At 48.5% G+C, this 25,676-nt stretch overlaps 2 protein-coding genes and 1 pseudogene across 2 annotated transcripts in view; all 3 read left to right on the top strand.

The window, feature by feature from the left end:
* The window catches only part of LOC116836553 (uncharacterized), a 47,708-nt gene that overhangs the window by 9,109 nt on the left and 12,923 nt on the right, over positions 1–25,676 (top strand). Inside the window, 3 exon segments of the mRNA XM_075071702.1 lie at positions 19,049–20,238; positions 20,240–20,311; positions 20,482–20,663. Coding sequence (XP_074927803.1) covers positions 19,049–20,238; positions 20,240–20,311; positions 20,482–20,663 — 1,444 coding nt within the window.
* Positions 1,219–4,068, top strand: LOC142047605 (uncharacterized; annotated as a pseudogene).
* Positions 7,793–11,120, top strand: LOC116836450 (uncharacterized). Its single transcript, XM_075071662.1, has one exon. It carries the CDS (start codon positions 8,539–8,541, stop codon positions 9,334–9,336), a length of 798 nt encoding a protein of 265 aa, XP_074927763.1. The 5' UTR covers positions 7,793–8,538; the 3' UTR covers positions 9,337–11,120.

The raw sequence follows: 25,676 nt of genomic DNA, 5'->3' as shown, positions 1-25,676 counted from the left end.
TGTTCTCTAATAGGTCAGGGACAAAACAGCGTTAACTGGGACGTCGTTAAGTGAGGAATTACTATATCAGTACAGAACTTTTTTCCCCCACAGAAAATACATTCTGCCCCAGAAGTTCTGCAGTTCTGCCTTTTGCCCACCAGAGGCTGCTATAGCACCACAGCAGCCTGCTGCGTTCATGCTGCTTGCCGGTTTGGCACCACAGCGGCCTCTGGTGGGCGAAAGGCTAAACCGCAGCAGTTCTTGGGCAGAAAAGTATTTTCTGTCGGGGGACAAAAATCTGCAGAAGAGCTGAATGCTGCGCATCCTCAAAGGCGCAGAATTCCCACAGGAGTAGAGTTTATAGCTTTTCTTCCGCACTTTGGCATTTGTCTTGAGAGTTAGAGAGAGAAAATGTTCACAGAACACCTCCATCTTCTGGCACAACATTGTGATGCTAGAAAAAAATTATTTTCTTTTATCTCCCTGCTCCTAAAATGAAGAGGAATGACCCAATGGTAATGGATTACTGAGCACCAGAGGCTCACTTCAGAGAAGGAAAACTTGCAGACAGGTAAGTAACTTTTATCTATCTCAAAACTCCGTCAGTTCTTGTGTTTTCTTTCTTCTCTTTGCTGTTCCCCTTTCTTTCCCTTTGACTCTAGCACTGGGAATGATTCTAGTCTGAATTCTCTCTGTATCGCAGCAGGTGAAGAGATGCTGAGTGAGAATGAAGAGGAGAATCTCCAGTAGGGAACCCCTAAGCAAGTGGAGCTGCATGGGACGTTATCAGGAAGATCTAAATGGAACGTTTCCAGGAGAGTTGACCACAGAAAATCTTGTGAGAGTCATTGCAGGTCAGAGGGACAGCAGAGAAACCAATTGTGGAAGGAAGTAATTAAATACATTACTTGTGAGGAAGGGTGCAAAGACCTGAAGGAAACCACAGCCCAGCAGAGAATCCACACACGAGAGAAAAAACACACGCACAATGCACAGCAAAAACTTCAGTTCGAGATTGCACTTTATTAGACACCAGCAAACCCAGACAAGAGAGAAACTTTATAAATGCTTTGAGTGTGGAAAAAGATGTAGTGACAACTCGCACCTTATTAGACATCAAAGAATTCACATGGGAGAGACCCTGTAACTGCATTGACTGGGCGTTGGTTTAGCAACAGAAGTACACTTTATTAGGCATCAGAGAACCCCCACACAGGAGAGAAACTCTGCAAATGAATTGACGGTGAGAAACGTTTTTTTCAGAGCTCACATCTTATTTCACATCACAGAATCCAGACAGGAGAGAAACTATGTAAAAGCCAAACCTGTGGGATACATTTCAATCAGAGGTCAAACCTTGTTTGATATCAGAGAGTCCATACAGGAGAGGCGCCCTATAAATACCTTGACGGTGGGCAAAATTTTAGTGACGACTCACAACTTATTACACATCAAAGTGCCCACATGGGTGAGAGACCCTATAAATGCTTTGACTGTGGGAAACGTTTCCTTCAGAGCGCACATCTTATTGCGCATCAGCGAACCCACACGGGAGAAATGCCCTATAAATGCCCCGACTGCGGGAAAAGCTTCAATCGAAGTTCAAACCTGGAGAGACACCAGATAGTCCACATACGAGAAAAAGCACATAAATGCCTTGACTCTGGGGCAAAGGTTAGTGATAAGTCACAACTTACTACACATCACAGAAGCCACTCAGAAGCAAAACCCTATGTATGCAAGGACTGTGGGAACAGTTTCATTCAGAGCTCAGATCTTATTGTGCATCAGAGAGTTCATACCGGAGAAACACCCTATAAATGCCCCGACTGTGGGAAAAACTTCACTCGAAGTTCAAATCTTACTAGACATCAGAGAACCCACACGGGGGAAAAAACCCATAAATGCCTGGACTGTGGGAAAAGTTTCATTCAGAGCTCAGATGTTATTGTGCATCAGAGAAGCCATACAGGGGAAACGCCCTTTAAATGCTCTGACTGTGGGAGAAACTTCAGTCGGAGTTCCAACCTTGCTAGACATCAGAGAATCCACACTGGGGAAAGACCCCATACGTGCCTGGAGTGTGGGAATAGTTTCATTCAGAGCTCAGATCTTCTTCAGCATCAGAGAATCCACACAAGAGGAAAAAAACCATAAAAGTCTCCACTTGTGAGCAAAAGTTTAGTAACAAGTCACGTCTTAGCACACGCTGGAGAACCCATGTTGGAGAAAGCCCTTATTACTCCCCGGACTGTGGGAAAAGTTTCCATCAGAGTTCAGTTCATATTTCACATCAAAGGATCCACATGGCAAAGCGACTGTGTACGTACTCCGAATGCGTGAACTGTTTCATTCACAGCTCACAGCTTTGTATACATCAGATAGTCCATGCAGGAGAGAGACCCTATAAATCAGTAACTCTCAACCTTTTGAGACGACTGTTCCCTTTTCCGGAGGCTGATTTGTCTGGCCAACCCCCAAGTTTCGCCTCACTTAAGAACAACTTGCTCACAAAAAGAGACATAAAAACACAACAGGGTCACAGCCACCAGTACTGAAAGGTGGCTGCCTTTCTCATTGTTACCCTGTCATTCTTAAATAAATTGTCAGCTGTAGATTGAGAAACACTGATATAGATGCAGTGGCGACTAGTAACTGTTGATGGTGGGGACACAATGGCAACCCCCTCCCCCTTGCCACCAGAGCCGCTGTCAACGTCCTGGTGATGGCCCGGCCCCCCTTCAGCAGCCCCCTCTGACCACAGCACCCTGGGCAGTCACTCATGTCACCCTCCCGGGGCCAGGCTTGAGGAAAATGGCACTCTGGGGGAACTGGTATTTTGGTGTTCTGGCGCCGGCTGCCTCCCCGGCCCTGCACCCATCCACTCCCAGGTCCCTACTTCCTCCTCCAGCCCCCTACCCATCCCCCCGGTCCCTGCTTCCTCCAGCCCCCCTCCCATCCCCCCAGTCTCTGCTTCCTCCTCCGGCCCCCCACTCATCCCCCTCAGTCTCTGATTCCTCCTCTGGCTCCCCACCTATCCTCCCATCACCCCTGGGCCCCACTGCCTTCCTGCCTCCCTTTCCATCCCCAGCTCACCTGGGCCCCACTGCCTCCCCCTATTGCCCCAACTGACTCCCCGAGCGCCCTTCTGCATGCCCCAGGCAGACTAGTCCAGACTCGTAGCTGCCGGCGAGGAAGGGACAGATTCAGCCGGCTTTCCCGCGCCCCCAATGCTGCCAGCCCGGTCTCGCTTCCCTGCTCTAGGCGACACCTAGTGGCACTCAGCGGGAGCGCTCGCTGTTGCTGTCTTTCCCAGGCACCTTCCTCTCAGCTGCGTTCAGCCCAACACCCACCGTGGCATAAATTGGGTGGGGGGTAATATGACCCAGCATGACCCCCCACCCAACACGTCACCTATTGATATAGCATATAGAGCAGTGTAAACAAGTAATTGTTTGTATGAAACTTTAATTTGTCCTGACTTCGCTAGTGCGTCTCATGTAGCCTGTTGTGAAAGTAGACAACTATCTAGATGAGTTCACGTACCCCCTTGAAGACCTCTGCTGTCCCCTCCCACAAACCACTGCAATAAATGCCTCGATGGTGGAAAAAGTTTCAATCGCAGCTCACGCTTTATTAAACACCACACCGGAGAGAGAATGTGAGTGACAGGGAAGCTTCAACTGGACTCTGACCGTATCAAGCATGAACAAATGAACACAAGGAAGAGACCTCTTAGATCTTCTGAGCAGGGAGTATGGAGCTAACACCACGTGGGATGGTGTAGACTCCTTCTCCACACTGGAAGGACATTCTCCCAGTGCCTTGATTAGTAAAAAGAAACCCCAAACCATCCATTTTCTACTTCCCAAATCAGGGACATTCGACTACCTCGCATCCAACTGTGTGTCTCAGGGCACAGCGTCTTTTTCAAATTCTCTTCGTTTTTCTGCCTGCTGTAAAATGGAACTCTGTTGCTGGCGCTCCGAGCAGCAGTGTGCTGAGCTGAAACGCACTTTACTGAGTGGGGCAGGAGCTTTTCATTTCTGTCTTTGGAATAATTAAAGTGAAATTCAGTTCCTTAAACATCCAGAATCTTTTCTCTAGCATAATGACTAAAAAATGGTCTTTGGTGGACTCGGAGGCTGTCTACGAAGCCTCTTTTAGGTGTTAATTCCCCAACCCTGGGCTCCAGATTCCAGAGCTTTTCAGACCCTTCCAGGAGTCTGTGACGGAAAAACCCTTGTGTCCAAGGGAAATCCTTTCTGGTTGGCATTCCTGTTCACCTGTCTCTTGCAGCGGGACACAGTGAGTCTGTGAGAGCTCTGCTGCTTGTTTTGTTAAAGGCTGGTAGAGCAGTCTTGGAGAGAAACAGTGATCAGTTTTGCAAAATGCTCTGATGGCTGATGTACAGTGCTATTTCAGAGCTAGGTATTATTCATTGCCCAAAAATCAAGCGTGAGGTGCACAGTAAGTGGGGGTAATACAAGCATTACAAACCCACACAATGTGTCGTTAAAGTTACACACACACAGTCCAGGCCAGGTGGGCTGAGGGAATGCAGGGAGGTCACCCAAAGCATCTTAGCTCAGCCTTGTCAATGCACTGTCAGACTTCCCCTAGAGTCGAAACACACTGTGCTCCTCGTACTGAGTCCAGCTTAAATCAGGAGAGATCCCACTGGAGTCACTTGGGCCCCAGTCCCCTCACTCACCTCCGAGTAAATCCAGAGTGACCCCCTCTCCTTGGCGTTACATGGTGTTTATTCCAATTTCCCCCAGTGTAAATCAAGAGTAGCATTGGTGCCTTGTAGGCTGATTGCCCCCTCTCTCCAGGGCCGCCCAGCAGGGCCCCTCTAAAAGAATATAGTATTCTATAGGATTGCAACTTTTTTTTATGGAAGGAGCCCCCAAAATTGTTTTGCCCCAGGCCCCCTGAATCCTCTGGGCGGCCCTGCCTCTCTCAGCCTCGTACAAATCCAGAGTCAACCCATGGCAGACCCTGGAATGGTCTACAGCAGCATGAAGCACTTGTAGGGGGGAAATCAGATGCTGATTTCTGAACATAAGAACGGCCATACTAGGTCAGACCAAAGGTCCATCAAGCCCAGGATTCTGTCCTCTGACAGTGACCAATGGCAGGTGCCCCAGAGGGAATGAACAGAACAAGGAATCATCAAGTGATCCATGCCCTGTCGCCCAATCCCAGCTTCTAGCAAACAGAGGCTAGGGACACCCTCCCTGGCCATTCTGCTGCTGCATGTCTAACCCACAACCGCTCAGTAGGACACTTTGCCCCTCTTGTTTAGTGGATGGGCCATACAGAGAGGCTGATGAGCACTGGATGATAGTCTTAGGGTGCATCGACACCGGAAAAAGAAAGACCACAGCAGCAAGTGTCAGCCCAGGTTCACTGATTTGGGATCATGCTCTGGGGCTGAAAATAGCAGTGGATATGTTCCTTCTCAGGCTGGGCCTGAGACTGACCCCTCTTAGAGCGGGAAGGTCTACACTGCTATTTTCAGCCCCGTAGCCTGAGTCAGTAGACCCGGGCTCGGAGGCTCACCACCATGGGGTTTTCTTTGCAGTGTAGAGAGACCCTGGGGCGAGTGTTGTTTACAGGTCAATGTAAGTCTGGACTCATATTCATGCCCAACCCCTACCCACCTTCCGTCTAGACACAAATTTGACTCAGGGCAGTAAGCCCTGGGGACCTGGGCCCTAGGACCCAAAAAAGGGGAGGGGGTGTCTGAGCTCAAGTCCTTTTGGAATTTGGGGTTCACATTGCATTATTTTGCAGCGTGGACTTAGCTGGGGCCCAGGTCTTCAGAGTCATGCTTTGAGAGTTCACCAGTGCTCTCCCACAATCCCCTGGGCTGCTTGGTGTTTGGCCCTGGTCTTGGGTGTCCCCCTTCTCCCCACCGTGTACCCAGTCTCCACAGAGCTGGGGCAGGAGGTCTGGGGGAGCATGTGTCTGCTGGTCCCTCCAGGTGCAGAAGGGGTGCTGCTGTGTTCAGGCTCCCAAATGCTCCGCTTAAAGAGACAGCGCTGACACACTCACGTTCCTCCCAACACACACATGTGCATGCACTCTCTGACACACATACACACTCCCTCCTACACGCATAAACACACAGTCACGCACACACACACTCTCCCAACACACACACACACACACTCTCACACACACACTCTCCCTCACCCACACACTCTCTCTCCCTCACACATACAATCCCTCTCTCTCATACAAACACACACACTCTCTCTCTCAGACATTCCTCCAACACATACATACTCTCCCTCACACAGTCCCCCCAGCATACGCTCTCTTTCTCTCTCACACACACACGTTATCGTTGTTGTTGTTACTTCTTGGTACTTCTTGTCAAAATGTGCAAGGCACATATATTCTCTGTAATTTTATCCTTTAAAGTTCATTAAGGACACAGCGCTGTTAGTTCAGTTTTTTAACTGGTCTGTGCATTTCATCATTTTATTTCTCTCTTACACTTCAGTTTAATTCTTTGACAAGTGAGTTCTAAAAGGCCTAACCTGTCCTGGCTGGAGTAATTATCATTAGTACTTTTATCACCATATTGGGCTTCGTCTCATATTCTCTTGCTCCTGGTAAAGGATAGTCTTTGCTCAGACTCCCAGGCCCATGGCACCTCGGGGGTTTCCCCTGGAACCAGGGAGGTTTTCCCTTCTGGAGCATGAATGGTCAGGAGAACGCATGGACTTCCTGCTCAAATCTAGACACTGCCCACAAACCTGGGCTTTTCTAGGGATTCAGATAACTGGATCTTCATGATGCTCTTGACAGGACAAGAATCCTATTTTGTCTCACAGTTGGGGAGATATAGGATCTCTCTTTCTAGACAGGTTCTTGATTGGGTCTGAGTGCTAGCTTAGGTCATTTCCTTTGCAGAATAGCACAATCCTTCATTCAGGTAATTTTGCCATGTATCCCCAGTCTTCAGTGTATTTCTCTTTCCTGACACTGGGAAGAAATGTGGTGGTGTTTGTCTGAAATGTATTTGGACAAACAGTTCTGCAGTCTCTCTCTTGGCCTTTTGTCATATCTTGAGGGAAGGAAGAAAGGAAAAGAAGCCCTCAGATAAGAGCTGTTTTTCCTGTTGGCTCAATTTTATTCACGTTTTAAGTTCCCCACTTTTTTGTGGAGATTGGTTTTAGTTTTGGCTTCTTCCCTAATGTAATGGATCATAGATCACCAGGTACCTAAGAAGAAGGTAAAAATTATCTACCCATCCATCGTTTTCCCTTCTCTGAAGTGGGCTCTGGTGCTCGATGGGAGGCCCCACGCAAATTTTGCATTAAATTCCAGTTGAAGGGGAAATATCTCAAACCTTCTTTATTTGCCCTATGAAGCCATCATCGAGAGATGGAGAAAACTTAGGATTCCCACCTATTGGGAATCTTGCTTTTCATTAACCTTTATTTCCATTTTTTTTTTGTATACCGAATGAATAAGTAGGAAAAGTGTCCTGCCTGGAGATGGCTAATCTGTAAAGTTTATTCATCAGCACTTATATAGCTTGTCTTCTCAACTTGGGCAGTTGTCGTGAGTGTTAGAAAGGCAGAATGTTCACAGAACACCTCCATCTTCTGGCACAACACTGAGGTCCTAGAAACATTTATTTTATTTGATCTCCATGTTCCTAAGATGAAGAGGAGTGACCTAGTGGTAATGGATCACTGAGAACCAGGGGCTCACTTCAGAGAAGGAAAACTTACAGATGGGTAACTAAACTTTCCCTTTCTCAAAACCCCAACAGTTCTTGTGTTTTCTTTCTGCTCTTTGCTGTTCCCCTTTCTTTCCATTGACTCTACCACTGGGAATGACTCTAGTCTAAATTCTCTCTGTGTCCCAGCAGGTGAAGAGATGCTGAATGAGAATGAAGAGGAGAATCTCCAGTAGGGAACCCCTAAGCAAGTGGAGCTGCATGGGACGTTATCAGGAAGATCTAAAGGGAACGTTTCCTGGAGAGTTGACCAGGGAACATCCCATAAGAGTCATTGCAAGTCAGAGAGACATCAGAGAAACCAACTGTGAAAGGAAGTAATTAAATCCCTTATTTGTGGGGAAAGGTGCAAAGACCTCAAGGAAACCACAGCCCAGCAGAGAATCCACACACACCAGTGGAAAAAAACACATGCACAACGCACAGCAGTGTGGAAAAAGATTTAGTGACAACTTGCACCTTATGGGACATCAAAGAATTCACAGAGGAGATACCCTATAAATTCATTAACTCTGGGAGTTAGTTTAGCAACAGAAGCAAACCTTATTATGCATCGGAGAACCCCCGCACAGGAGAGAAGCCCTACAAATGACTTTACTGTGAGACACGTTTTTTTCAGCGCTCACATCTTATTTCACATCCCAGAATCCACACAGGAGATAAACCATATATAGGCCTGTGGGGAAAATTTCAATCGGAGGTCAAACCTAGTTTGATATCAGAGAGTCCATACAGGACAGACACCCTATAAATGCACTGAGTGTGGGAAGGAATTTAGTGATAAGTCACGCCATATGGGACATCAGAAAACTCACACAGGAGATAAACCCCGTAAATACCTTGACAGTGGGAAAAGCTTTAGTGACAACTCACAATTTATTACACATCAAAGCGCACACATGGGTGAGAGTCCCTATAAGTGCCTCGATTGTGGGAAAATTTTCCTTCAAAGCTACAATCTTCTCGTGCACCAGCGAATCCATACAGGGGAAACACCCTATAAATGCCCTGATTGTGGGAAAGGCTTCAATCGAAGTGCAAACCTTACTAGGCACCAGAGAATCCACGTAGGAGAAAAAGTGCCTACCAGCCTCAACTCTGGGGAAAAGGTTAGTGATAAGTCACAACTTACTACACATCACAGAAGCCACTCAGAAGCAAAACCTTATGTATGCGAGGACTGTGGGAACAGTTTCATTCAGAGCTCAGATCTGATTGTGCATCAGAGAGTTCATACTGGAGAAACACCCTATAAATGCCCCGAATGTGGGAAAAACTTCACTCGAAGTTCAACCCTTACTAGACATCAGAGAATCCACAGGGGGGTAAAAACTCATAAATGCCTGGACTGTGGGAAAAGTTTCATTCAGAGCTCAGATCTAATTGTGCATCAGAGAAGCCATACAGGAGAAACACCCTATAAATGCCCCGACTGTGGGAAATATTTCACTCGGCGTTCCAACCTTATTAGACATCAGAGAATCCACACAGGGGAAAAACCCCATACGTGCCTGGACTGTGGGAAAAGTTTCATTCAGAGATCAGATCTTCTTCAGCATCAGAGAATCCACATGAGAGGGGGGAAAACGTAAAAGCCTCCACTTGTGAGCAAAAGTTTGGTGACAAGTCACGTCTTACCACACATTGGAGAACCCATGTTGGAGAAAGTTCTTATTAATCCCCGGACTGTGGGAAAAGTTTCCATCAGAGTTCAGTTCATATTTCACATCAAAGGATCCACATGGCAGAGCGACTGTGTACGTACTCCTAATGTGTGAACTGTTTCATTCACAGCTCACAGCTTTGTATACATCAGATAGTCCATGCAGGAGAGAGACCCTATAAATCAGTGGTTCTTAACCTTTCCAGACTACTGTACCCCTTTCAGGAGCCTGATTGGTCTAGTTTCACCTCACTTAAAAATGACTTGCTTACAAAAGCACACATAAAAACACATCCTCTCCCAAGGCCCCTTCCCCCCCACCTGTGGGGTATGATTACACGGCAGTGTAGGTCTGAGCTCATATTCATGCCAGCCCCCACTTCCATCTATTCACAAATTTGCCTGACTTAGGCCAATAAGTCCTTGGAACCTGGGCCTTAGGACCCGAAAAGGGGGGTGGGTGGGTCGGAGGCCCAGTCCTGTTGGAACTCGGGGTTCATTTTGCAGCATGGACTTAGCTGGGGCCCGGGTCTTCAGACTCGTGTTCTGAAAGTCCACTAGTGCTACCCCACAATCCCCTGGGTGTTTGGCCCTGCCGTTGTGTTCTGACCTCTGAGCTGCAAACAGAGAGATCTGTCCCCTGCGTTAGCTACGGCCGCTGGTAAGAGGACACCCTTTGCCCAGTGCGCTAGTCATGGGACTAGCGTCAGCTTCTGATCAATCTGCGGTCTCAGGTGAGCCAGACATTGGAGTCGGTGAGAGCACCGGAAATGACCAGGTGTACCAGAAAATAGCTGGCAGCCTGGCAGAGTTGGGGATTAATCAGACCCATGACCAGTGCAGGGAGCCAGGGCTGGCTTTAGGGGTCAGTTGGCTGGGCCGCTGTGCTGGGGGGGGGGCGTATTGGTCCCTCCCACCCACCTGCCCTGCCGACAGCCAGTGGGCTTGGAGGCAGCCAGACAGGTGCAGCAGTGCCTGGAGAGGGCAGACAGACCAAGCTGCAGTGGGGGTGGCTGGTAACTCCTCCGAAGCGGGGGTGCCCCTCCTCCCCTGCTGCCCTGCTCCACTGGGTCTGCAGCTGCTGCTGCTCCTGCTACCCTCACCCCCACAGAGCCACCCCAGCCAAGCTCGGGACCTGGAGCCTGCCTCCTGTCTGCAGTGGGGGCAGGGGGCTCGGATCTCAGGGTGTCCCCCTCCCCTCACCTGCGTACCCGGTATCCACTGAGCTGGCAGTGAGGGGGAGCATGTGTGTGCCGGTGAGTCTGGGTGCCCAGTGGGTGCTGCCAGTGCTGCTGTTCCGGCTCCTGAATGCTCTGCTTAAAGAGACAGTGTGCTGACACACTCACTTTGGAACACTCACACTTCCCTGATACACACACACACACACAGTCTCACAGACACACACTCTCTCAGACACTCCCCCAACACACACACACTCTCTCTCACTCCCCCAGCACTCTCTCGCGCACACACACGCATATTATTGCTGTTATGGTTACTTCTTGGTACTTCAAGGCACATACATTCTTTGTAATTTTTTTCTTCCCAAGTTTGTTAACGATCACAGTGCTGTTATTTTCGATTTTTAACTGGTCTGTGCATTTCATCATTTTATTTCTCCCTTATGCTTAAATTTAATTCTTTGAGTAGTGAGTTCTAAAATGCCTAACTTGTCCTGGCTGGAGTAATTCTCACTGGTACTTTTATTACCATGTTGTGCTTTGTCATTCATTATTTAAAGTGGTCCGATCAAATAATAGTATCCTTCTGGAATGTAAATTTAGCTTGCAGTCACCTGAGCAGTGCCGGTTCAAAAAAAATTAGCTAAACGCATAATTGTAGATACTGTGCAGATGAAGGTTGCTTATTTTCAAATGGCATTTTTAGTTAGATCTGTAAAATAACTTCAAATTAATAGGAACATAAATGCGGTTCCAAGTCTGATACTAATAGTAATGATGGAGTCAAACGTTAGTGAGTCACATACGTGATTGTGATCGGTAAACATAAACGCCAAAATAATTAGAAAACTAAATTCCTGTTCTTAATAAAAGAGGGGGAAAAAACCTTACATATGTTAAAATGAAGTAAATAAGTATTGAGTGGAGTATAAAACAATTGACTAAAATAGAGTCGATAACGGCAGTAACACAGTGTGTCTGTTAGAGAAAGCAAGCAGATTTTAAGCAGATTTTATTTATTTTTATTTCTCTCTCCTAAAGATAGTCTGGAAAGTATCACGCTTGTAAAAGCAGCAAAGAATCCTGTGGCACCTTATAGACTAAGACGTTTTGGAGCATGAGCTTTCGTGGGTGAATACTCACTTCGTCAGATGCATGCAAGTGACATGCATCTGACGAAGTGGGTATTCACCCATGAAAGCTCATGCTCCAAAACGTCTTAGTCTATAAGGTGCCACAGGATTCTTTGCTGCTTTTACAGATCCAGACTAACACGGCTGCCCCTCTGATATATATCACAATTGTGTTTCTGATACCTGTATTAAAGCTCCAGAACTGATCCCTCAAGGCTTGGGATTGGAAATATCTTGCGGTATTGTCTCCTGATTGTTCTAAACTTTCATATAAACTGAAAACGTGGCTTTAATAGGTGTTTGTATAATTTTCTTTCTTTCTTTATGTAGAAATTAGATACAGTGCTCCTGTCAGATAATTCCTAAGGTGTTATCTGCAAAAAAATCTAGTTGTCAGGTTAAAGTTGCACCTCCCACTAACATCTGAAATGGCACCCCGAGGGAATCAGGAGTGGCCAGAGAGCTGCAGGATGGCAGTCAACCTGTGGAACTCTTTCCCATAGGATGTTTTGAAGGCCAAGACTATAACAGGGTTAAAAAAAAGAACTAGATAAATTCATGGAGGATAACTCCATCGATGGCTATGAGCCAGAATGGCCAGGGATGGTTTCCCTAGCCTCTATTTGACAGAAGCTGGAAATGGGCAGCAGGGGATGGATCACTTGATGATCACCTGTTCTGTTCATTCCCTCTGGGGCACCTGGCACTGGCCACTGTTGGAAGACAGGACGCTGGGCTAAATGGACCTTTGGTCTTTCCCAGTATGGCCATTTTTATGTTCTTATGAATAGTAAAGAGCTACAAAAGGATCAGGCTGAAAGGACCAGGCTGAGTATTATAATGAATCGTGTTCATTAAGGTAGGGCTTAAGGGCCCACTGAGAAAGGGTCTTCCTTGGGCTAGGCACTGTGCAAACAGAGGAGCAGATCACAGCCAAGAAGGAAGCCAGGGAACTAGTCCACAGACCTCTTCAGCCGTGAAGCCAGGCCGACCTCCATCACCATGACCAAAGTGAGAGCTAGTCTACACTAGAAGAGCTACAGCTGTGCAGATGCACCAATGCTGCTGCACCACTGCAGCGCATGTGGTGAAGATGCTCTATGCCGCCAGGAGACAGCTCTCCTCTCGGCATAATAAATCCACCCCCGCAAGCAGCATAAGCTGGAATGCATTTTGTCCAGACTTCAGATCAGGTTTATGTCTCTTTTCTGCGCTGTTTCCAATTTTTCAACATCCTTTTTAACATGCAGATACCAGAACCGTATCTGCTGTCTCAGTATTGGTCTCCCCAGTGCCATTGACAGAGGTAAAATGACCTCCCCGCTCCTGTGTTTGTACATCCAAGGGTCACGTTAGCTCTTTTTGCCCCAGCATGGACTGGGAGGTCATGTTGAGTTGCTTGTCCATCATGATCCCTAAACCTTTTGCAGCCTCACTGCTTTTCCAAGGGTATTGGGGCCTTGAAATGCAATGCCTAGAAACCCCAGTCTCCCCCTAAAATCCTACCATAAACAAACTTTAAGGAGTATTTTTTTTAATTTATTTTAGGCTGATATAATCCACTGCAGCCTTTGCCTTTGGCCTGAAGAAAGGGAGAAAAGCGGTGGGGAGAAGACATGGGGTTTTAGCTGGAATGCTCTGGGTTTCATGCCGGGCTAGGGTCTGAGACAGTACAAAGTGATTCACTTGGGATCTGGCTGCCCGGTCCCTTGAAATGCTACAGCTGCAGCCTCCCTGCCAAATACCCCCTCCAGTTTCCTCTGCTGCACCCTCCCTTCAGTTCCAGCTTCCCCCCTACCCCATCTTTCTCCTCCCCCACTCTCCTCCAGCAGTGTCCTCTTTTTCAGAACCTGAAATATAATAACCCTGTGTAAACCCCTGATAAGCAGGTGTCCGTATAGCCCAGTAGCCAGGTGGCAGGATAGGGACAGTGCAGGGGATCTGGAATTGACCCAGCAACAAAGCGTTACTGTAGGGAATGTAATTCACTCTCCTTCCCAGCTCCCTTTCTGGGTCCTACACAACCCCCTGGGGCAGTCTGGCCCAGCACTTGGCGGGGGGGGGGTCTTGCACAGACGCCTGTCAGTGGGGGTGGAAAGGAAGAGCCCGAAGGATCCCTGGGAGGAGGAGAAGTGCGATTTCTACGGGGACCGGGGATTGGCCCCAAATCCGAAGGGGGTGCGGGGGTCGCGGGGTCCTGGCCCCCAAGGGAGCCTTTCTTAGAGACCCGGGCGGTGGGTGGGATTCGCTAGAGGGCAGAGAGCAGGGATTTCGGGCGCCCCCCCCCGGCTGAGCGGGGTGTGGGGCGGGGGGTCCGTAGCTGCTGCCCCCATAGGGCCCTGGTTCGTGCTGGGAGGGGGCGGGCTGCGCTCGCTCTGCCTCTGTTTGTCTTCCTGGGTCAGATCCTCCATTGTGCGCCGGGAGCCCGGGCTGAGCCGCTGCCGCTCCCCGGCGGGGTCCGTGCGGGGCGAGCCCGGCACTAACCCCCCTCCCCGCCCCGGGCTCTGCCCGCCCCAGCCCCGAGCCGCAGCCTGCAGGTGAGGGGGGCCCCGGGGGAAGGGCCGGGGCCGGGCAGGAAAGTGACTCTGCACAAGCGGCCCCAGATCTCACCTCCCCCGGCAGCTGCTCCCTGGCTGGGAAGCGCCTGGCGGGGGGACCGGAGCTGCGGCCCCAGCAGCGAGTTGCCGCCCGAGCTCTGCCCAGGATCTGCTCCCGGGGCCGGCTGGGGGTTCAGGCGGGAGGGGGGGCCACAGGCGGGCCCCAGGGGGGAGAGCGGCTGAGGGGGGCATGGGCGGGCCAAGGGGGGTTCCCTGTTGTGTCCCTGGGGCTGGGTTGTCAGGGAGGGAGGGGTGAAAAATGAGATTGAAATGGAGGGGAGAGGAGAAGTGGGGGGGTTATTGTTGATGTGCAAATGTAACCCCGCTGCAAACCTCTGAGCCCCTCCCTCCCCGAGACAGGCCCCTTCGTGCCCCAGCGATGGGTGAATCTCCCCAGCCCTGAACTGCTGCTGGGCCCTGTTTGCTCCATCAGAGACACCTGCTCTGAAAGGGGGCAGGATCCTGGTCTGCTGAACAGCCCAGAGTGTGACCCGCACACAGACTGTATCCTAATGCACATCTGCCAGGCAGCCTGAATAACCTGCTACTGGTGTAGTGCGGGGGGGGGTGTTTATAGTGAGATCAATCTGCTCAAATTTTGTTTCTCTTCTACATACATAGGCTTGGAAGGATGAGATTTTTGTTATAAATATGAGTAAAACGTCAGTTTCTCCTTAGACACACAAAGGGTGGGTGAAAAAATATTTCCATCAGAAATAATTGAAATGTACAGATTGGCAAAGGAATAAAATGCTGCGTGAGAATTTCTTAAAGTTCGATTTAGAGATATTTACCTGGTATATTTTGACAGGTGATAAGGACTGTGTGTTTAACATTTGTAAAGCTTGAACTTTTTCAATTCTCAATATCTACAGTCATTAAGTAATTGTTGTCTGATCTCCCCCACAATTTTGAAAATGTAAATCAATAAAAATTGAAACTAAATCCTTAAAACTAAACATTCACGTTACTATTGAAATGATAAAAATAATCAAATTCTGCTAATCTTGTACATAAATATAACAATACAGTCCCCACTAGTCTAATCCGTTTTCTCTCCATTAATAAAATATTCCTGTGTAACCCCTCCGATTTTTTCCTTTTTCTGAGTTCCCAGATTTTTATGTAAAATCCTTTCAAATTTTGTCCTCTTTCTATTTATTAATTAACATATTATCTGCATAAATGTTTTCCTTATTTTTCTCTAAATACACACTATAAAGAAAAAAATAGATTTTGCCGTCTCCCTCTCTAATTAGCTGAAATCAGTCCTTTCCTATTTCCCTAATTTTCTCTCTCAATTGTCAAATAGTGATATAAAATCTCAAAATTCACTGAGGTTTGCACTCTAATGTTTGTATTATATAAGATTTTCTTAGTTTTGGAGAAACATTGTCCTGAGTCACTGATTTCATTACAAGGGGAAAATGTCACCAACTCTAAAGGCCTCTTAACTCTAGCAGAGAAAGGCATAAGAAGAATGAATGGCTGGAAGATAAAGCCAGAGAAATTCAAACAGCAAACTAGGGGTGATTAAATACTGGAAAAAATTACCCAAGGAAGTGGTGGGCTTTCCATTTCTTGAGTTCAAGATACCTTTCTGATAGACGTGTTCTAGTCCAACACAAGTGACTGGGCTTAATGCAGGAGTAACCGGATGAATTTCTCTGGTTGGATTGTACAGGAGGTCAGAGAAGATTTTCTAAATTCAGTGTTCCCTTTTCCGTTTGGGCTTAAAAATCCCTAACACCAAATGCAGAGTGAGTGGGTGGGTGGGGGATTGAAATCCCCAATGATCAACTCTCCCTGATATCTGAGAAGGAAATTGTTTCCTCCTTCTTTAAGCCTCCCCCAGGTAGGGAACCAGTGTCTCCCAGATACTGATAGGAAAATCACTGAAGGCTAGATGTGCAAAGGGATTTAGGCATTACAATGATCAGCATAGCAGCATGTAACATTTAGGTGCCCTGCCTCCCGGTGGAAACCACAGCCCTGAGTTAGGCTTCCAGGCTTCCTGTATTATCCCTGGGCAGAGCTAAGCACCAAAAAATGCTGACTGGAGAGCTGCCAGAGCTAGCCAACAGGAAATGCTGAGGAGAGGGGTGGGTCATGCACCCACAGGTGCCGACTTTCCAAAGTGCCAGGGGTTGCTTGACCTCCGGCTCTGCCCCAGGCCTCACTCCCACTCTACCCTTTCCCCCAAGGCCCTGCCCCCACCCTGCCTCTTCCCACCCCCGCTCCCTCCTGCCCCACCTCTTCTAACCCCCTCTCCTGAGCGCCACATCCTCACTCCTTCCCCCACTCTTCCCCAGCCTCCTGATGCCTTGAAACAGCTGATTGCAGCAGGTGTGGGGAGGGAGGGGGTGTCATAAGGTATAATTCCCAATTCTGAACCTTAGCGTCCAAAATTTGGGTACCTGCATGAATCCTCGAAGCTTAATTACCAGCTTAGATCCTGTAGCGCTGCCACCAACCAGGAATTCCAGTGCCTGGTACACTCTGGTCTCCCCAAAACCTTCCCTGGGGACCCCAAGACTCAGATGCCTTGAGTCTCACAACAAAGGGAAATAACCCACTTCCCTTCCCCCCTCTTTACCTCTTCCCAGGCTTCCCCTCCCTGGATTACCCTGGAAGATTACTGTACTTAAACTCCTTGAATTACAAAACAGAGAGGACAATTCACCTTCCCCCCTCCTTCTTTTTCCCCCTCCCAGTCTTTCCCTGAGAGAGACAGTAATCCTGGCACAGAGATTCCTATCCCCTTGAACCTCAACTAGAAAAGAAAATCAAACAGGTCTTAAAAAGAAAGAAAAGACATAAAAATTGTCTCTGTAATCAAAATGAAAATATTACAGGGTCTGTTAACTTATAAAAAATGAATAAACAGCCTTATTCAAAAAAATACAATTTAAACATTTCCAGCAAACTACACACTTGCAAATACAGAAAACAATGTAAAAACCTATATTGTTTTTCTATCTGTACTTACAACTTGGAAACAGAAGATTAGAGAGCCTGGAGATAGTGTGATCACCCTCAGAGCCTAGAGAGCACACAGACACAGAACAAAGGACCCACACCCAAAACTTCACTCCCTTGAGATTTGGAAGTATCTTGTTTCCTGATTGGTCCTCTGGACAGGTGTTGTTTGTTCACCCTTTACAGGTGAAAGAGACATTAACCCTCAGCTATCTGTTTATGACAGGGGGAGGCACTGATCCACGGGGCCTGACGGTGGGCAGAAAGTACTGGGGGAGTGGGGAGAGCTAATGGGGGGCTGCTGATGGGTGCTCTGCACCCACCATTTTTTCCCCTTGGGTGCTTCAGCCCCGGAGCACTCATGGAGTCGGCGCCTATGCATACACCCCTGCCTCTCAAAGGGACCTATCTCTGCTTGGTCCATCTCAGCTGCGAATGCCACCATGCAGAGGCTGCTGTGGAATACAAAGGGGGCACCCAGCGGTGAGACCTAGGGGAGAGGCCCCATCTCCTCACTCCCAACTGCTGGGAATGGGGAAGGGGTTGGGATTCCTGTCCCTGGACCCTGCTGAGGGGGCTCCACCTCCTCTATCAGCCTCTGGTTAGTAGGTGTGTGACAAACATGAAGGCCCCTGCTCTCCCCCCTCCTGAGAGGGACAAGGAGCTCTCTTTTTCTCCCCTCCTGAAGCCTCCTGGCTGCTCTGAGCAGGGTGAGGGTGGGATTCTGCTACCCTTTCTCCCACCCTCCCAAGAGCTTCCATTTTATCGGCCCTCCTCCCCTATGAATAGCGGGCTTGTAGCTGGGGCAGCAGGTGCTGAGTGGGGGACTCTTGTTGTTTCAGGGGCCAGTGACCTTCACGGAGGTGGCTGTGTATTTCTCCCAGGGGCAGGGGACTCTGCTGGACCCTGCTCAGAGAGCCCTCTACAGGGACATCATGCAGGAGAACTATGAGACGGTGACCTCGCTGGGTAAGGGAGTCCTGTGCCTTTGGTTATTGGAAGCGGGGTGGGGGGTGGTGGTGATGTAGCGAGTTTGGCTTCTACTCAGGTTCTTCCCAATTCCCTTAGGTTACGTCTACACAGCATCGAGGAGGTGTGATTCCCAGCTCGGGTAGATATACTTGCACTAATTCTGCTCGAGCTAGTGCCTAAAAAGAGTGGCAGAAGCATTGTATTGTCCTCTCTGTATTCACTCATGTCTATTCCCCTCCCTTCCTGGGACTAGCTCCATCCATGGGGCAGAAGTCACCCACCCACGCTGACGGAGATCTGGCAGGAGGTCCCTGCCCCCAGATTTTACCTCCCCCTGAGTGTTTGGAGGGGATCTGGAGGCAGAATCCAGTTTCTCTTGGTGCTCTGTGTTGTCTGTTACAAATAGGTTATTACTTCCAAGCATGGATACTACATTTTTTCTTTAATTTATTTTTAAAACCTCTGTTTCTGGCTTTACCCTGTGGTGCCGTTGTTGTACCTGACGCAGTACAGTGTGAAGGTAGAACGAGTGAGAGGGCTTCAAAAAACAGAGCAGTTTCCATGCTTGGAAGATGAGGAGGAATATCCGAGTTCTAATGAATCCAGGCGCACCAGGGATCCACTTCAGAGATGGAAAAATTAGAGAGGGGTTAGTAAATGTTCCCTTTCTCAGTCTCCCCAGCAGTTGTGTTGTTTTTCCCCTCTTTGCTGTTCCCCTTTCGTTCCTTTCTCCTCAGCACAGGGATGACTCCTGTCTGGATTCTCTCGCTGTATTCCAGGGCATGCTGAGATGGTGAGTAAGAATGAGGAGGAGAATCCACAGCAGGAAGGTGGTGAGGACGTGGGTCTGCAGGGAACAGTATTGGGAAGATCCAAGCAGAATTTTTATAAGAATCATAAACAAGGGAAAACCTGCAGAAACCAACGCAAGTCAGAGAGGCTGCTGGGATACGACCCAGGGAAGAAAATGTGTGAACCCATAAATCATGGTGGAGATTGCGAGGACCTCAAGGAAATCACAGTCCAGCAGAGAATCCCCACAGAAGAGAGAAAAAACACATGCACCGAGTGTGGGAAAAGCTTTATTCGGCGGTCACACCTTATTTCCCATCAGAGGATCCACACTGGAGAGAAACCCTACAAGTGCCTTGTCTGTGGGAGAGGTTTCAGCCAGACTGCACACCTTATTTCACATCAGAGGATTCACACGGGAGAGAAACCCTATAAGTGCCTTGACTGTGGGAAAGGTTTCATTCAGGGTTCGCATCTTCTTAGGCATGAGAGAACCCACACAGGTGAGAAACCCTATAAATGCCTGGAGTGCGGGAAAAGCTTCATTCAGAGCTCAGATCTTATTTCACACCAGAGAACCCACACAGGGGAAAGAGCCTATAAGTGCCTTGACTGTGGGGAAAGTTTTGATTGGAACATGCAGCTTGTTAGACATCAGATGCACCATACTGGAGAGAAACCCTACAAATGCCTAGATTGTGGGAAAGCATTTAGTGACAGTTCAGCCCTTATTATTCATCAGAGACTCCACACGGGAGAGAAACCCTATAAGTGCCTCGACTGTGGAAGAAGATTCAATCAGAACTCACTCCTTACTAGACACAAGAGAACCCATTCTGGAGACAAACCCTACAAGTGCCTGGACTGTGGGAAAAGTTTCAATCAGAGCTCATACCTAATTGCACATCAGAGAACGCACACAGGAGAGAGACCCTATATATGCCTCAAGTGTGGGAAAAGTTTCAGTTGGAGCTCAGATCTGACGGCACATCAGAGAACCCACACAGGAGAGAGACCTTATAAGTGCCTGGAATGTGGGAAAAGATTCCTTCAGAGCTCAAATCTTAGTGTGCATCTGAGAATCCATACAGGAAAAATGCCCTATAAATGCCCCGACTGCGGGAAAAACTTCAGTCAGAGTTCAAACCTGACTAGACACCAGAACACCCACATGGCAGGAAAAACCTCATAAATGCCTTGACTGTGGGAAAATGTTTAATAGTAAAGCACAATTTAATACTCATCAGAGAACCCACCCTAGAAAGAGACCCTATAGAAGTATTGACAGTGAGCGAAAGTTTAATGACAAAGTACACCCTTAGTATACATCAGAGAACCCACACAGGAGAGAAGCCCTATAAATACCTTTACTCTGGGAAAACATTTTTTTCAGAGCTCAGATCTTATTTCACAGTACAGCATCCATATGGGAGAGAAACCATATAAATGCCAGGACAGTGGGATAAATTTCAATCATAGGTCAAACCTGATTCGACATCAGAGGATCCATACAGGAGGGACACCTTATAAAGTGTGGGAATTTAGTGACAAGTCACGCCTTTTGGGACATCAGAGAATCCACATGGGTGATAAGTTGCAGGAGTGGGTGAGTGAGATTCTGTGGCCTGCATTGTGCAGGAGGTTGGACTAGATGATCATGGTGGTCCCTTCTGACGTTAAAGTCTGAGTCTATGAGTCTATAAATCCTATAAAAGCTTTATTTATTCCTCACATCTTATTGTGCATCACCAAAACCATCCAGGAGAAACACCCTATTGGGAAAAAGTTCCCTTGAAGTTCAAGCCTGACTAGGCACCAGAGAATCCACATGGGAAAAATCACCATAAATGTCTTTCAACTTTTTCCCACAGTCGAGGCAAGTCACCACTTAATACACATCCGAGAACCCAAACTGGAGGTCGCTTCTATAAACGGCTGGCTTGTGGGAAGAGTTTTACTCAGAGTTCAGTTCTTATTTCACAGCAAAGGATCCACAGCGAACGCAGAGATGCTTTGAATGTGGGAAATGTTTCATTCAGAACTTTTTACACGTCACAGCCCCTCCTCCCTGCTGCAGCCCTGGCTGCCGAGCCGAGGGGCCTTTCTGCCTCCAAGAGTTGTCTAGTGCAGGAAAACTGGTCAAGTAGCTGGCATGTTTAGCCCTGGCCTGGACCAAACCTCCACCACTTCTAGTGTAGACCAACCCTGAGCATCTCATTTATACAGTGGTCCCAACCTAAGTTCCCTGTAAGCTGCGTGGTCGCAAGGCCACCCAGAAAGTTTTCAAGTGCTGCGCACTTCAGGTGTCCCTCCCACCACTGCCACGCTGCTCCTGCCCTCTGCCTTGGAGCTGCTCCCAGGAGCCTCCTGCTTGCTGTGCAGAGCAGGCGGGAAGCGGGGGCACTGATGTCAGGGTGTCCCATGCCCCTGTACCCCATCTCTGCAGAGCGGGGAGGCGAAACGCAACAGGGCTCAGGAGTGGGGCGGAGGGAGCTTGCTGGCGGCTGCTGCTGTGTCTGTTTTGAGTGCCAATCTAGCTAAAAGGGGCAAGGCGTGTCTCTCACACACGCACACACACAATGTGTGTGTCTCGCGCACATACAGTGTCTCATGCACATGCACTGTGTCTCTGTCTCACACGCACTGTCTGTCACACGCGCACACTCACACTCTGTTTTTCACACTCACCTCCCAGCATATGCTTGTATTATTGTTGTTCTTGTTACTTCTTGATACTTCCTGCAATGCACATATATTCTCTGTAATTTTATTCTTTCAAAGTGCTGTTGTTTGAGGTTTTTGACTGGTCTATGCATGCATCATTTTTATTTCTCTCTTACGCTTAAATTTAATTCTTTGAGTAGTGAGTTCTGAAATGCTAAATATCCTGGCTGGAGTAATTATCACTATGGTAACTTTTTAGAACTCTATATATTATCTCTAGGGTTTTTGTTTCTACTGGTGGGGCACATCCACATATTACCTCGGTAATTTGGTGCACAAAACAAAATTCATTCCGCACATGAATGGAAAAAATTAGAGGGAACATTGGTCGCAACCTCCACCAAATCAGACTCCTGAGGGCTGGAGATGAAAGTGTCGCCGACCTGGAGGGGGAATTTGACTCAATCCCAAACACAGTGTGATTGTTCTGACCCTAAATCCCAGTTTCCATCTGTGGGTAAAGCAGCTTCTGGCCTTTTTCTTGCCCAGCTGTTTGTTTTGCGATGGGAGTTTGGGTTTTCTCCTTTCATTAGATGACGTTAGAACTTTTGTAAGTAACATGACCATATAAGGAGGCGCTGAATGGGACAGATGTAGACAGTTCAGTCTGTTCTCCTGATTTTGAATCATCTGGAACATGCTCTGGGATGCTGATTTATCTGAACCTGGAGTGTCTTACAGCCCACCCTGTATTGTGGATTGTTCTCTATTTGCTGAAGGCGATTTGATCCCGTAGTAGGATATTAGTTTTGTTTTACAGGACGTAGCGCAGATTTATCAGAGACTTCATAAGACAAAGGACCATTTGCCAGGCCACACTCATTTTATTTGTACCATTTTCCAACTCTTGCCATGAGATTTGAGTGTTGTTTGGACAATGATTATTATAAATCACCAGCAGCACAACCAGTGATGGGGCCAGTTGCAGTCCAAGAGGCAGAGACTGAGACATGGTCTACAACTACATATATGTCAACCCAGCTATGTTGCTATGGGGGGTGAGAAATCTAAAGCCCATAGCTGTATAGTTAAGCCGACTTAACCCCCTGCATAGACAGCACTAGGTTGAGGGAAGAAGTTTTCCATTGACCTAACTACCGCCTCTCGGGGGGGTACGTTATATTTAAATTCATAACTTTACTAGACACTACAAATCATGTATTGAACAGAGACACTCACACTGGATTTATGGCTTATTACAGGGGAAGCCAAACTTACCCTCCGACCTTCATATAATCTTCAGAAGTTTGTGAGCTGGGCATGCCTGCTGGGTGTTGGGGCTTCTCCTCTGCTGCAGGGCGGTGGGAGTAGGGGCTTCTGCCCTGTAGGGAACACTGAGACTCCCCTCCCTGCTGGGTAGAAACCCCTAATGCCACCGCCCTGCCTCAGGGCAGAAGCCCTGAGCTCCCGCCAACTCCCAGTTTGGTAGGCGGAGAAGGGGGGGCACCGTGCTAAGCTACATGGCTGCATGTGGCTCACAAGCCAGGATTTGGCCACCCCAGCTTATTCCAACAATCTGTAACCCACATCCCCTTTCTCCTCGCTTCTTGTTTTCCCCCATGCAAGCAGAGAGGTGTTAACTGGCCTCTTCGCCATGAAGGATCCTTTGAAATACATGTTAACTTATGCTTCTGTTCCCTCTAGTAGTTACCTGTGACCCTCTCAGTACGACGACGCAGAGCTCTGTGTAAGCTCGAAAGCTTGTCTCTCTCCCCACCAGAAGTCGGTCCAGTAAAAGAGATCCCCTTCCCCACTGTGTCTCTCTCACATCCTGGGACCAACCTAGCAACCATGCCACTGCGTACGCGGATTTGCTTTGTAAAAGGCTTTGAGCTCCACGGGTGAAAAGTGCTAGTTAGAAGTGAGGTGTTACTATTCTTGATTTCATGAGGGTGGCACAAACATTGTTGCTTCTTTAGGCTGAGTTCATCACACACCCAATGGGCACATCGCATCCCCACACGGCAGGGTGAGGCTAGCCTGAGGAGGGGCAGAGGGGCTGAGTTGGAGGGGAGGGGATAGGTGGATCCAGGGGCACAAAGGAGAAGAATTGTTTGGAGCACAGCGGTGCAGGGCCTGGCTCGGCGTACAGCTCAGGCTACATAAGCCAGGAGTCACGCAGCAGGAGGTGGGGTAGTCTGGCCTAGTGATCAGAGCCGGAGTCAGGAACAGAGCAGGGCTGGACTGCCAGGAAGAGGAACAAGCCCAGCTGCAGGCATAAGCATTGAGACGCAGGGTCCTACCGAGCTGAAGAGCCGTCCTGGCAATGCTACTCAGCTGCCGTTCAGCCAAGCTGCAATTTCAGCTGCCGTTAGCTGGCTGATCCCAGGCCCAGTTGCAGGCTCCCATTCCTGGCACAAAGCAATTGGCCCTCTGTTAAGCGGCTGTGATATGGCTGCTCCACTGCAATGGTCTCCACGGGCTTTTAAAGTGCTCACTAATGACTTCATGGGAAGGGAATGGGAAGCTGGAAATCATTAGGGGGGGAGGGGGATTTCTGTGTTGCAGGAAAAGGTGGGCTAAGTTCCCTCTAAGCTGAGCGGCCTATTAAGCACTGCGAGGGCACTCAGGGCTGTAGCAGGAAGAGATGCCCCAGATGTGCCACGGCTGGGGAACAGGCACCCCTCTCCTGGCCCTGACCCAGCCCAGCCTGGACCTGCCACAGCCAGGGGACAGGCGCCTCCCCCCACCCCAGGTGCTGCTGCGGGGAGAAAGAGCTGGGGAGGGAGTCCTCCTGACCATAGGCCCAGGAAGCCCCACTGCACCCCAAACCCCTCATCCCCAGAGCCCACACCCCCAGTCGGAGCCCCCACACACACACACCAACGCTCTGTCCCAGCCCTGAGTCCCCTACCACACTCTGAACCCCTCGACCCCACCTGCCACATGAATTTTGCCAAGTGCACGTAACAAAATTCACTGCGCACGTGGGTGGGAATAATTAGAGGGAACCCTGAGATGGGTCATGGAGGAGAGAGACACACCCGTTTTCTTTCAGGTGTTTAAAATTACTGTAGCCAGTGTAGATAAAACTGTCACAGTGCTGGGCCAAAGGCCTTTATCTGGGATTTCTCTCCCTGCCCTCTAAGCAGCTCCATGTTCCAACCATTCTGAGACACAGCCATCATCCCAATTCAACCTTTGCAATGTGTCAAGGAGAGAACGACCACTTAGGAATCACAGAGCATCCTTGGCCTTCGGCTAGCCACAGCAGTGCCTGAACTGCTGACAATTGCCCACCAGAACATATTCCCTTTCCACTAAAAACGGAATCTAGGAATTAAACTGACAAATGAACTTTGTTGATCCTGAGTGAAGACTGCCCGGTGGAGCTTGGAGTTATGCAAACTGCCAACCTCTGAAAAGCCTGAAATGCAGAACTAAGGGACACGCTAAAACGTCGTCAATCATTTGAGCTATGCCCATAGCGCACATGCACTCCCGCTCGGCCTGTGCAGAGCGTGCCTAGCACTATGATACTTGGGCACATGACAATGGTAGGACAGAATCTATCCCTTCTTTTTGCTAGCGCAGATCTTAAATAGAAACAACCTACTGAATAGAAACAACCTACACTTGTGAAATTTTACAGCCCCTTCCCTCTCATGCCAAGGAGATCTCCAACGTTACACTTTAATTTACCCATAGCCCACGGGCCACACTCATTGCCCACCTAACTACTGACAGTCCTCATGGCAAGAAGCCCACTGGAATCAGTCTGGCTTATCTGTGTCTTAGTATTGTTAAAATAGATGTCAAGTTTATAAGAGTGTGTTTAGAGTTTATAAGCTGCTTGTAAGATGCTGCAGGCATTAATCTTGTTATAAGAGGATATTAAGTGTCTGCTCTGTAATTGTGTAAGTCAGCAAACAGGAAAGAAACATTAGCTCG

Source organism: Chelonoidis abingdonii, chromosome 12, assembly GCF_003597395.2.
Source record: "Chelonoidis abingdonii isolate Lonesome George chromosome 12, CheloAbing_2.0, whole genome shotgun sequence".
Lineage (NCBI taxonomy): Eukaryota > Metazoa > Chordata > Testudines > Testudinidae > Chelonoidis > Chelonoidis abingdonii.
This window is presented reverse-complemented; position numbering and strand designations above follow the sequence as displayed.